The sequence below is a fragment of the Tyto alba genome, unplaced genomic scaffold, assembly GCF_018691265.1.
Source record: "Tyto alba isolate M040663 unplaced genomic scaffold, T.alba_DEE_v4.0 Super-Scaffold_16, whole genome shotgun sequence".
In the NCBI taxonomy this organism is placed as follows: Eukaryota; Metazoa; Chordata; class Aves; order Strigiformes; family Tytonidae; genus Tyto; species Tyto alba.
In genome coordinates, this window is record NW_024881278.1 from 21,325,131 (window position 1) to 21,339,096 (window position 13,966).

General features: G+C 43.9%; 1 protein-coding gene across 1 annotated transcript in view; it reads left to right on the forward strand.

Annotated features, from left to right (window-relative positions):
* Positions 1 to 12,422, forward strand: part of PKDCC (protein kinase domain containing, cytoplasmic) — a 38,226-nt gene extending 25,804 nt beyond the window's left edge. The window contains exons 6-7 of the mRNA XM_042789875.1: positions 8,134 to 8,307; positions 11,158 to 12,422. Of these exons, the coding sequence (XP_042645809.1) occupies positions 8,134 to 8,307; positions 11,158 to 11,243 (260 nt within the window). The 3' untranslated portion in view covers positions 11,244 to 12,422. The remainder of the gene's footprint in view (positions 1 to 8,133; positions 8,308 to 11,157) is intronic.
* The last annotated feature ends 1,544 nt before the right edge of the window (positions 12,423 to 13,966 follow it).

Below are 13,966 nucleotides of genomic sequence, written 5' to 3' on the forward strand. Positions count from 1 at the left end.
TTTCCTTGCCAGAAAAGTATGAAGAAATCATATCATGAGGGTGAAAATACGCCTACCTACCCATTCATATTCCTTTTATTTTAAACATAGTCCTTCCTCAACTAGTATTTGACTGGTAATACCATGCTAGAATTAATTCTTAATATTTTCAGACGAGAGATTATGGAATTAGAAATTATCCAGAGATTATGGAATGGGAAATTCCTCTGTGGTACAGTGAAGTTGCAGGAGAGGGTGATAGTGGGGCTGGAAGGGACTGGTGTCCATGTGAGCAACCTCTTATGCTGCCAGGACATTCCCAGCTGAGCTGGCATCCTGACCACCGAAACCAGGGTTGAACAGCTGAGTGGATGAGTATTTTGTGTAACTCTTGGTGGGTAGTAGAGGGGGAGACAGGGAGGAAAAAGCACAACTTGATACTTTCCCAAGATGTCAGCTGAGATGCTGCTTTGGCCCCCTTTGGGGTCTAGGAGGACACTGTGTTACTACTCTCTGAAGGCAAAGAAAAAAATATTTTTAAGATTGTGGGTTTTTTTGAAACCCTTTCTGCCTTGCTCTGCAGCATAATGAAAGTTCAAGGAGAGTGCTAAGTTAAGATAAAACTAGAAATGGTGGTTTGGTTCTCATGCTAGATCAGAGTTAATCAGAGCTTTGCATTCATATGCTGGTGTGCCAAGATCGAGCAGGCACAAGTTTGCATCAATTTTGCTCCAGATGATGGAAATCTCACAAGGTGGCCTGGTTCCCAGGATTTTTGCTCTCTCAAACAGTAGAAATGACAGGAATTAACTATGCCAGTCTCCTCTGACATGGAAAAGGTTGTGACAAAATAAGGCCTGTCTGGTGTGTGATCTACTTTGAAATCCTAAAAGCAGAACTAGAGGAGAATTCAGATTCAAGAACTGCAAGATTTTGTTTTCTTTTTTGGGGAAAGGAAACCACAGAAGGTTCAGGTAACGGTCTTCAGAATATGTCTTAAGTTGAAATGCTTTGAATTACCCATTGTCTTGGAGAGAGCATTGTAAATTTGTACTAGGAAAGAAGAGATCATGATCTTGGGCAAGTGATCTAAGGCCGTAACTAAAGCATAAACTTTGAGTAAACAGTCTGTTATCTATGTGAACCTATGTTTTTGAAAGGAAGACCTCCTCCTATGAGCACCGTGAAGTGTGCGGAAAGGTGATACTGATAATCAGTAGGGAAGTGACATGAAGAAAGTTCTTGTCAACCCTAGTGTTCCCATAAATAAAGTTTAACAAGATGACATAGTCATATTACAGAAGGTCTTGGATATTAAGCTTTCCCTGTGCTTCAGTTGTAAAAGATTTTATAGTGCTGTAAATTATATTATGCTCTGGACTTTGCTTTAGTATCTTAGAAACGGAGTAGAGGCACGGGAGACATTTGATAGCCATGTATGTGTTCTGTAATCATAAATCACACTACTGTTAATGTTGATATAGAAACATTACAGTGTTTAAAACAACTCCATGAACAAATACTTTTATATTCCATTGACTGTTGGTGTCTCTTGCTGGAATCCAGAAGAATGTGAAATAAACCAGGAACCATGTATTTTTTCTGACATGTATTATCTAAAAATTATTAAATTGTTCTATTAATTATCCAGATTAAGAAGACTATAAAAAAAATTTACTGATGTTCATCAGTAAAGTCCTGCCCCAGTATCAGCATTTTTATTACTTCAATCAAGTGACACTGATTTGTACCAACTGGGTGTCTGGCCCTTGAGCTAAGCCGCAGCCCTTCAGTTAACTCAGAATTTACTCAGAAACGCGTGAAATCAGCTAACACTAGTAAATTGGATAGCTTTGTTGTTCATTAAAGCTAATAGATGACCCATTATTAGGCCTGAGGGTGTGCAAGCCCACAGAAAGGCATAATTAGCAGCTGTTGTTAGTTGAAAGTACATTCTCAGTGCTAAAAAAGCTGGAGGGCTGGACATGAAGCAAAGACACTTTGTGTTTTCCTTTGTCTTAAGACAATTTGGCAGGATTATGCTATATGTAAACATTTACAGTACAACAGTGTTTTGAAAAAAATAATCTGCAGGGTCACTATAGCAACCTGCTTAGGAAATTGTAAATCCACCCAAGAATTAATGAAATCGGGGGAGATGGTGGCGGGCGGTGTTTGTGCACATACGTGTATACGAGAGAAATTTTGCAAGGTTGCTGGAATATTGTTAGAGGCAGTTTGTATATCCTGCAGCAGGCCACAATGCAGAGGCTAAAAGTATGCTGCTGGAGGCAATAGCAGGCTCAGCTGGGAACATACTGCAGCCCAGATTCCTGCTTTTTCTGGCACTCATGCATTTGGTGTTTCTTTCCCAGGGGCATCAAGCTGAGGGGAAAGGTGCCCAGGGCTGCGAGCACAGGCACAAAAAAGGCTCCTTCTAAGCCCTGCCTTGCACAGAGGGCTTTCTCATCAGCAACCCTAGCACACAGGAGCAAGTTGCGTTGCACCCGTACGGCACTGGAAATACGGTGGGGCTGTATAGCTGTGTGGTGACTGGCTGGTGGTTGCTCACACCTATCTCCACCGTCATGCAAACCGTGTGCCCTATTCACTGAGCAACATGTTCTGCTGTCGCTAAGCTTCTCCAGGTCTGACTTGGCAGTGTACAGCAAGATGCTTTTTGCTGGTGGGTGTGGTCCTCAGCTCCTCTGAAGAACACTAAAGAAGTCACTGTCTGTCGTTTGCAAATCCTGTAGGCATCTTCCTTTAAGCTTAAATACCCTGTGTGTGTGTGTCCCTAGACACCTTTTGGCTCATCCATCATCAACATCATTGTTTTGATGAGCGAGTGGGCCAGATGCAGTTTACAGGCATGTGGCACTAGTTTGGGCTAGTGGCCTTCAGTAAATCGGTGAGCACCGCAGAGGTGGCTGTGGGTACGGAGCAGCTCCACAGCCCGGTGAGCGGCCCTGGGGTCTGGGGCACGAGGCAGGGAAAAACACTCCAGCTGTGTCATGTTAACGGGAATGAAATGTGAGGGAACATGTTGTTCTTCTCCTTATTTATTTGTGTTTCGGTGACAGCCTGCATACCGATTTAAATATGGCTCTACTGTAAGCACAATAGAAGCATATAAAAAGCGGCGAGCCTTACTTTGCTTCCAGCCTGCACGCGGGAAACAGCCAAAGGACGGAAATACTCCCTAGAGAAGCAGGGCTATCTCCTGGTCTGACGGCAAACCGGTGTCCTGCCAGGGCCCGTCTGTCCTTCCAAACAGTTGGGATTCGTCAGAAATGATTGAAAGCAGAGACACGCAGGATACGCCTAGCATGTCATTTTCCCAGACATACCAAAAATTAGGTTTCCGTAGCACAACTGCGCATACGGCTTTGTGAGGCTCATTGTCAGAAGCGTGTTTAAATGTGAGGTACTGAAGCATGAGGAAAATATCAGCATAAAATGAATCATGCTTAAAACTTAAGTGTATTATTGTCTATTTAGGATCTGATTATGTTCTCTGTAGGCTCCTTGGGAATTGGTGGAGACTGTTTGTAGAGCAAAACACTGCTCAATACCACTTTTTGCTGAGATTGGCAAGATCAGGCTCTTTCTGCTTACTTGTAAGCAAAGCAATTAAAAGCAAATCCAGAGGCAACTGCCAGTGTTCCTCTCGAAAGTGGAGGCAAAGAGGAGGGAGGAAAAGGAGCAACATGATTTCTCTCTCAAGGATGAACGTTACTGTGTCTGTGTCGTTGACGAATGGTGTATTGGCAGGTGATAACTAGAAAAGGGAACTGGGCAAATTTCCAAGGAGTAGCTGTAGTTGGTAGTAAAAATGCAATCTGGCTGCTGTGGCTGAAATAAATGGTCATTAGGACTGATTAAAGTCAGATTCAGAGTGACTCAAACAAGCTAAAAGGGGGAAACCACAGGTGGTTTCACATAGTTTATTATATACTTGTGGAGTTATTTATATGATTCAGTCTAGCATGGTGTAAATGAGTATGTTTATAGATTGTAGTCGGCATTGGGACAACACAGGTGATTTTTGATGGAAACAATTTAGAATAAGATTTTAAAGCATTGGCTTTCTTTTATAGCTGTTGTACTGGTCAGTGATGCTGTAGACTGCTTTTAAAGATGCCTCTCTTACCTGTTATGAGAAGGAGTGTGGTTTGAATATCACTGTGGCCATTGTGGGGGCTGGCTAGCAGTGTAAGAAACTTCTGAGAAGACTTTAGCCTGATGGAAACAGTGTGTTTTGACTGACCAGAGCAAACTTGTAAAAATATTTGTAAAACTATTAAAAATATCGCAAAACAAAACTGTTGAGTGTTGCCCAGATTCAGCATAGCAAGATATTTTGAAGCTTCAGAATGTTTACAGGGCAGGAAAATGCTTCCTAGTAGGATTTATTTGTATAGCTGTGAGCAGGGGATCATCTCCCATATGTTAAACTGGAGTAAATCTGTCGTAAGTGACATCAAGATCAGGCTTACTGCATTGCATTTATTTGCTTCGATCTTCTCAAAACCAGTGATGGAGAAAATTATTCTTTTTCCGTTGTGATACCAGTAGGAGCGTCTTGCATTTCTCTGATCTATTACTTGCCATTACCTTGATAGACTTTATGTACTCTGTGTCAAGCTACGTGTATGTATGCAAAAGTGTAAATTTATGGCTGCATTTATAGTATTAGGCAAGTATTTATTGGTTTTAAACACCATTAGTCTGGAAATCGACCAGAACTTTGACCTTTTTATGATGTGATTTACTGCTGTGAGCCTTCAAATTCCATGGACTCCATTTAAGCAAGTTTCAGGCCTTGGCAGGACAAAAACCTGAGCTGGAGCTGTCTTTAAACCAGTGGAATATTGCTTAATGGAGCAAGTAACTGCACTGTAATGACCGAGATGATAATTTAAAGGTGTAGGGGAAGCACAGCTCTCCTGTGGGCTGGGGCTAATGTCACTGCTGGGGCCCATCTCGATGGAGGGGCATCTTCCAGGAGCATCCTTCTAGTTCACGTGAGAGGAGTGCACAACTTGTAGAAATAAGGGCTAAGGGGTCAGCTCCCTAATTTGTCGCTGTGTAAACAAGAGATTCCAGGGATATTTGCCTTCGCCATGCAAATGAGTCAGGCAGCTACCTCACTCTGCTTGAGACCAAGTGAGTTATGGAGAGAAGTGTGGTTTCCTCAGCCCAGCAGTTGGTTGGTGTTGCAGTGAGTTTCTGATCAGTTCTGACTGTAACAGTTCAAAGGGAGATCCCGTGTTGGCTTCCCGGGGCAGCGGGAGCACCTGGCTGGTGCGGGAGCATGAGCCAGGGTGCGGGGCCATCGCGTGTCCCGCTCTCGGCTCCTTGTGGCTGCCTTCCCACTGGGATGCTCCTGGGGGAAGGCGCTGCCAGGCAGCCGGCCCTACTGCCTGCCGTGCAGGCGGGGAGGGGGGCTGCCTTCCTGCCTTTGCCCCTCACTGCATCCCACTCCCCTCCTTGCAGGCAGTGTGGGCAGATCCCCAGACTGCAGGCATTGAACGGTTTGTGCCAATTCAGGGGAGCTGCCAGAAGCTGCTTTTGTGGGGCCTGTGTGACTTTGTGCCTTCACTTAGACTCCAGTGGCTGTATTTTCACCTGTCTGGTGCTCAGTGGTCTCTCAGCCAAGGAGAATGGTCTTTGCATGTAGGTCATGCTGCTGTGTACTTGTTATGCTACCCTGTTCTCATGAGTTGTTGCAGATGGTGGTGGCTTCCTTCATGTAGGAACTGTCAAGGAGCAGCAAGGAGAGTAAGGGACAGCCACAGGGCTTTGCTGCATGGTGAGACCATCCTAAGTACTGGCGTGGAGGTTTCCATCCTCTTTTGCACCCGCCAGCCAGGACCTCGCCATCACCGTGGCAGTTACTGTTGGCCCAACTCAGTCAATAAATGTGTCCAAGCAGCCCAAATGATTTACCAGGCTCAGTCACCTTGAAAAAGTCAATGGAAAGGGAGAACTTTATCTCCTACCTCTGACAGCACCTCAGGTCACATAAATCACTGCTGCTCCTCTGAAATCTTTTTATGTCAGCCGAGAGCCTAACCCCTGGCAGCTGTACAGGGAACAGTGCTGAGAAGAAAGAAAGTGCTGTAGGTGTATTGAGGCATATCTGTCATAAAAGAGATTAAAAATTGAACAATAATTCAAAATAAGGGTCTTCTGTATGGGCTTCTGCCTTGGAGGAAAATACATGACATGACGTGGGGCTGCTCTGCTTCGTGCCCTGATGGCGTGCTGAGGGATGCTGCAGCGCCCTCCCAGCCCCAGCCTGGAGCCCGGCAAGCTCCGAGAGCGCCCTGGGGAAGGGCTGGGGCACGCTCCCTGCTGATGCAGAGAATCAGGCAGATGCTTCATCTGCTGCTGCTGCTGCAGCAAGTGCCAGCATTCTGTGAATGTCCTCTGTGGCGTGGGCTTTGGCACAGTACAGCGTTAGGTGGCACTTCTGTAGCCGTGCGAAGGAAAGTTGCGAATAGTCACATTTTATATCCAGTCAACATGGCATGCAGACTGATACAGGTAGTTGTATATGGTCCCGATAATGGTGAATTGATTTTTTTGCATTTCATTTGCACATATCATTTTACTGACCTTGGCTGTGAGGTACAAATCAATACTCATCAGTTACCATACAGAGATAAGAGAATATTGTTCAGTTACATTCAGTTATTGTTACACCGTACAGCTGAGACAGAAATTAAAAAAAAATCTAGCCAGTAGCAGTTTGATTTATGCTGTGACTTTTCTACAGAAGAAATACATATGTATTTTTGATGGAGACATGACCATTTGTAATGTAAAACTGCCTTTTTGGTTTGGGTTGTTTTTCTTTGTCTGTGTGAGTGCATTTTCTGAATTAATGAAGACTTCTTTGCTTCTGATTTAAATGGGACATGGACAGCTCTGATTTTACTTCTTGTTTGTGAATGTTTCTTAAGATGTTTTTAATGAGCCAGGCTTAAAGAAAAAGGCATTTACTGCATTCATTTCCCACTATTTCAGACTGCGTGGTGTCAATGAGCACTTGTGGGTGTGTACTTCTTTTCCCAGTTGAAATACTTGCAGTTTAGAGTAGCAGACCCACTCGCCTCTGACTCAGTGGTGTTCGTACAATATGCTGCCTGAAATATTAGCAGGCTGAATCTGCAATGTCAGGCAGAAAATGCCTGAACCAAAGTGACTTAAGAATAGGCTGTGAGTCAGGGCCGGCAGCTCTGGTTTCCATAATAGATACAATTAGAAGAAATATAGAACGTTATTTATTTTTTTTTGAATAGGATGTGGCGGGGAGAGACAGGGGGGAACCATCAATTTGTGCGTCTGGACGCTAAATAGAAATGTTTATAAATGATTAGTTGAATTTGCTGATGCATTCATTAGAGAACCCCCTGTCAGCGGCTGGGAAAGTGAGAGGAGCTGCGAACAGAGAACAAGAGGCAGCTCATAAAGGCAAGTGAGACTGAACGGCAGCCAAGGGAGAGGAGTAATCGGCCGGGCAGCGCGGAGGCGCTGGGCGAGGACCGCGCTGACATGCTCCCGCTACTTTTTTTTTTTTTCTTCTCTTTGGAGGCCCATCAAGTGACTCCCCTTTTGTGCTAATCTGAGCAAGCAAAAAAGTTTGCTTAATTAAAAGCCTGTCTTTTCTTCCTTCTCTAAAGGAGCCGGAGGAAAATAGCATGCTCTTCTGAGGGGGAGGGTGGGCTGGGAACGCCTGGTCGGGTCTCACCCCGACAATCCTGCTCACTGTTAAGAAGTAGGACAGTGAGTCAGTTCATTCAAGTGGATGCTGTTTATTCAATGGGACATTCTTCCTGTAAAACTCCTAATAAAACCAAAGCCTCGCCTACACAGTGGGGAAGGGGAAAGGGTTTTGTGCACAGACTGTTTATTTACAGGCACTTTCTGGAAAAAAAGGTGAGAAGAAAAAAGGCGGAAAGGAAAAGGAAAGTAAGGTGCAGAGCTATAAACACGTTTGGGAGTAAACCAGGGCTGGTACAGTCTAGGCCGTCACCTTTTCCGTCACATATCCTGCTCCTAAGTTGTTATAATAAACCTCGTCTGCTAAAAACAAGCAGTTTGCTGAAGCTTTCAAAGCCATTGCTTTGCTCTGGTTATTTGCAGAGTACAGAAGGGTGCCTGAAGCTTTTATTCCTGATGAGAACTACAGATGCTGGCCATCTTACCATCATAAGGGCTGCCTCCTCTCCGTATTTGATGTCAACGAAGCCATTGAGATCTGCGACAGCTACTCCCAGTGCAAAGCTTTTGTCCTAACTAACCAGACGACTTGGACAGGTAGGTCGTGGATGCTGCAGAGCAGAAGCAGCAGTAGAGTCACGTATTCTGGCTGCTTTAAGTGTTTTAATACAGTTTGGGGAGCGTGCTGGGCTGGGCTGTGTGAGCCACCAGCAGCAGCTAGAAGTGGGATAGTTTCTGAAGCTCCAGCTGAAGCAGTTTCGGTTTTGGTGGAGCTTCTCTTTACCAGCTGTCAAGGGAGCAGGAACCTATGGATAGACTCAGAGGATCTGGCACCAGAGGGCTACAGCACATGGAGGTCTCCAAGCTGCAGGGTCTGAAACTTTATTTTAAAACACAGCAGCAGAAACAACAAAAGCCCATGACTTGTTTCTGCGGTTAAATGTGCAGGACATGGTCCAACATCTGGATTTAAATAAACCTTTTCTGTCCATATGGTTGTTGCAGTTTAACACAAAACCAAACAGGTTCTCCTGTGCATCTAGCTGGGACTTCCCGGCTGGTGTCAGGGATGCCCTGTTGCTGGTGGGAACACCGTGCTTTTAGTAGTATGGTTTTGGCTAAAGGACAGGAGAAGGGAGGGTTTAAAACCAGGTAGAAGTAGAAGTTCCAGAGGAAAACGTCGTTTCTACCACAACTCATTTTCTTGTCTAACAGAATGCACTTGTTGAAAAGAGAAATACATTTTCCAAAAGGTCTGTGGGCCTGGCAGTCCCAGTGTGGTTCTCTTGAAGGCCGGCAGTCAGTGCCGATTGACATCAAGCAGAGAATTGGCCCTGGCTCGCCGCTTCTGCACCAGACTTGGGCCTATTATTTCAAGCAACTCCAGAGCAATCTGATAAACAAAAATGTTACAAGTCTCTGCTAAAAATCTCCAGTAGCTGCATCTCCGGAGTGGCGGGGGGGTTCAAACAGCTGAGTGCCGCAGCTGGCTCGCAGCCCCGCGCCCAGGAGGGCAGCCTGCCCCGGCGGGGTTCCCCCGAGCACACTGCATCCCGTGGAGGTGGGAAAAAAAAAAAAAAAGGCATGTTTGCACCTGTAAGGTGCAGCAGACCAAATCCGTGTTCTTTTGTAATCTTCCCCCCCGAGAAAAACCCCCACTGAAGTTAGGATGAGTTTTACCTTCTGTGGTGGCTGGTTGTGGACATGTGGCCTTCCTTGCCCATCCCGTGGCTGCCATGTGTCATCTCCACGTGCAAAAGGCTGGTTTTCCCGGCCTGCGATTGCCATTTTCTGTGAGGGCTGGGTCAGGTCCCCTGCTCCTGTCTTTAAGGGGAAAGGTGGCTGATGCTGGCCACACCTTGGGAAGACTGATTCAAGTCCTTGGTCTGGCACAGACTTTAGTGTGTCAAGTTATTTAGGCTCAGAGGCTCAGCTTTCTGTCTGTACATCTGCAATCACAATGTGTCTTAGAAGTCAGAATCTGCTTTGCGTGCAGTTGGGTGCTTTAGTTGAACAACATACATACACACCACAGCCAGGCTTATATACATGCCTAGCAAGTCCCCAGCTCTGAAAGCATCACAAATAAGTAGAAACTTTAGGCAGTTCATATGTTTCACAGTGTTTTAGGGAATGTACTGCTATGGCTTTCTGCATTTCTTGTGCTTCTGGGAGGTGTGAACAGAGACTTTCATGGAACCTAGAAATAACTAATTAGTATTAACCTTGCCTGTGGCTAACCTGTGACTCCTAGGTCATCATGTCAGACTGTCTGTAGTCAGGCTATTGAAGTTAATTACTATACTAAAAAAGTAATTATTATGGCACAGGGAAATTCAGAGGAAGTTTGGAGCAGCTCCTGTCTCAGATTACCATATTAAATGCAAATGAGACATAGTAGCAATATTTCTAGTCTTATTTGTGATTCCCTTTACCATGGAGTTTCTGATGCATAAGCACTTGAGTCCCTGAAAGCCACAGCATAGAAATTTGCTCAGTAGTTGAGGCATCCCGTTTGCCATGTGATACTTTTTAAGAAAATAGTGTTATAGGAGCCCTCTAGAGAGGTAGGCTGGGAGTAAATAGCATTTGATTTTCTGAAGTTTGGGGAGAGGGAAGGCAGAGGTTGAACAGATGTGGGAAAGATCTCTGTGGCCTCTGCTGCACGGAGCGGCAAGGACAGTGCGGGTCCATGGGACAGCAGGTACTCGGCGAGGGGCAGGAATGTGAATAAGATGCCAGGTCAGTAAGCATGGGGAGATGCAAGAGCTGTGCTGCTGCTCCCATGGACACCGCTGAGTGAAACCTTGCCAAATTCAGCCCCCACTGGCCTCGGATGTGTATACAACAGGTGCCTTATGCTACCCAGGCTGCTAGCGCATGCTGGTGTTTTTTGTATGAGGAGTAGAAACCTTGTTCCAGTTTGTTTAAAACTCAGAGCCGTGAAGTGGTTGGCAGGAGCTATTTCAGAGAAAGTCATGTTTAAGATACATTGCACTGATGAGTTTTGCCAAGATTCAAGCATGCAAAGATGATTCTGCTCCTGTACAGCCAAATGAATGTCCTTCATTTAAGCCCTGAAATTGAGCCTGTTTTTATCAGTGAGAGAGTCTTTACTTTTTTTCAAGTTAATGTGAAATTTGTGTTAAAATTTTCAGACATTTCCTTCATTTACTGTGTTAGCTGTGCACAGCCATATCTTGGCCATAATTAGGTACAAGTAAGTGTACTGAAACGAGGGCAGATTTGGTGTCATTTTAGATTAAAGTATTTTGGAATTATACCAATTGAAGGCAAGAGGGAGTTCAGTCTCGAATTGCCTGAAGAATGCATAGGTTGAAGAAGAATATGAAATGTCAATATTTTAAGGTAAACAACCTTCTTGCTCTCACTTCTAATTATTTTTTTTCCTCTCAACCACCCCACCCCTTTTCCTCTTTGGTGCAGGTCGGCAACTTGTCTTCTTCAAGATGGCCTCAAATCGTATCATGCCTGATCCCGACAAGATAACATATGTGAAGGTGACAGACTGACACCTAAAGTGGCTCAGTCTGACACGTGAGTGACAAGAGCTGTTTGTGTATAAATATAGGCAGCTGTTAGGTAGAAGGCGGCTGTGGCCGGAGAGATAATTGCACTATTACTCATTCTAATCTATAGAGTGCCAAACAAAACTTTAAAGAAATAACCTGCATGACCAGGATGAATGTGCAATAAAACAACATTTTGAAAATGTGATATTTTTTTAAAAAAAACAAAGCAAAATACGAGATATGATACACTGTTAGGGTATAATTTTGGTTATAAATCAGCTGGCAGCTCTGGCTTTTCTAACTGAGGTTAGCATAATGTTTCTGAGCTGTACATGTGCGTACAGGGATGAAAGTTGATCATTTCTACGGGAAGTCTGTATGCTCTGCGCTGATATTTATTTGGGCATGTACAATCACAACAGAGTAACTGAAGCATATCAGTTTGTAAGCTGAATAGCAAATGTTACTGAAGACAATCAGCATTTGTTTTAAAGCTATCGAATACGCAATGCCGGTGTATTTGTCAAAAGGAAGGAATTGGTTATGTTTAGAATTGCAAGACTGTAGCTAATTTTCATTTTTGCTTCCAATGTTATCATAGAGTTTCATTTTTAATTTAAAAGAGCTATTTTGTAGGTCTAGCAAATCACATAAGCATATGAATAGTCCCACTGAAAGGGTAGGGACTTACCCAAGTGCCGAGTGCTTTGCTGAATAGGGATAGGCCTAAGCATATGCTTACAATTAAGCCTATGCTTAAGACTTTTGTTGAATTGAGTTTGAATTGTTCAGGAAGCCACATTTTTGACAGACTGGCAAAGCAATCCAGCTGGTGGAACAGTACTAGTTTAATGACTATCTTGCAGTTATTCGTATTTTTTATCATCAAATCCTTGGTTTTCTAAGGCACTGCTTGCTAATTCTTAGAATGAATGAAGTAAATGACCTTAATAATGTCAAATGAATGCTAGCCTTAATTCTATACAAAATGCGTTTTACAGGCATGGTGTGTCTAGAGAATTTGCTTTCAGTGAAAGCAATAAAGTAAATGCTAAAGTGACCAATGTCATACTGTTTTGTAGTTTGTACAGTCAGGAAAAAAAATGTGCTTTTGTTTCTCAAATTGTTTATTTTTGTAAAAAAACAATAAAATATAAAGACAATTTTTTTCATACTCTGTTTTTTTGTGTTGCAAATAAATGCCTAAATCCAGTGAAGACTTGGACATAATGTATTCTATGTAAACTTAAGCCTGGGGTATTTTTTCCAGGAACTGAGGTTGTTCCAGCGGCTCCCAGCGAAGGGTGTGTTTCTGGGGTACGTGGTGGCTTTGTCTACGCGGTTGCCTGTCACGAAGCGAGTGACTCGTAGAGAACGCCTGAGCAGCCTTTCCTACTCTGTGGTTTGAGTCACGCTGGTACCAGTCTCTTAACATTTGGAAGGGATGAGGGGGAGAGCACAACCTGAAGGAATTGCTCATCGGGCTAAGCGGTGTATTTTCTTTGCCAAGGAGGGTCAGGGAGGGAGAGCGGGAGAGCCAGGGAGGCCGGGCAGCAGTGCGACCATGCAGGAGAGAGGGTCCGACAGTGACACTGTCGGCTGCGGGTCTCGTCTCAGTGCGGTTTCTCTGAGGTCACTGATAGCCTAACGACTTCTGGCAATTGACTGAAATGACTTGCTGTAACAGCTGTAACTCACAAATTATCAAACTCCCAGCCGTAATAGCTCAGCTGATTGTGTCCCTGTGCACTTAGGAATCCATCAATCATGCTGTGGTAATAAACAAACACTACAGATTCTTTTAAAATTGCTACATAAATCATGCCAACACATACTGCACAGTTCATTGAAGTGATATGGGTTGTTGGCACTGAGGTGCTGGTATGTATTTTTAAAGTCTTTAACCTCCTGTGATTGCCTTCCCATTAAGCACTGTACACCATTCCAAAAATAGTGTTTAAAAACAATGTGAATGGTTAAATTCTTTAGTTGCATTCCTAGGTAAAAAATACCAACATTTGAATTAAAAAAAAAAAAAAAAAAAGAAAAAAAAAGATACCCAGGGTAATTTTTTAATGTTGCAGTCAGGTAACTTAGTATAATTTAATTCCATCACCTTCTGCGCACCAGAAAAAAATGCCACTTAAGTCAGGAATTGTTTATCCCTGGAATTAAACAAACTTGCCAAACCAATTTACATCAGCTTTTGCAAACAGAGATCAAGTAAGCAAGAAAGAAATGGAGCTGTGAGCCAAGAATCTGGATTCTGAATTTCAGTGGTAATCAACTTTATACAGGCAGTTTTATAAGTCTTTGAGAGTAAGGCTTTCCAGTGGAAATGCTGATTAAAATCTTAATAAGAGAGGCGTGATACTACAATAAGTGGATTTAATAGCTGTAATAAGCACTGGTAAAAGTCTGAATTTATGAGCAGAAAGTGTCTTTGGCAGCAGCACTTCTGATTCAGCAAAGTGCCTGGCTGGCGCTTGTGGCATGGAAACCCTTGAGAAGCCACCGAGGAGGAGGAAGCAAGGCACAAGGCGAGCTGGCAGGTATGGACTGGTCAGCCTGGGAGCTGCTCCTTGTGTTCTGTGGAAAAGGCATTTCTCTCTGTTTTTTCCCCCAACATTTTGACTGCTTTTTACATTTCCTGGCTTCCTCAAGCCACAAGGTAGAAATATGAAAGAAGACACCCACAGGGCTTTAAAGGACTGATGTCTGCC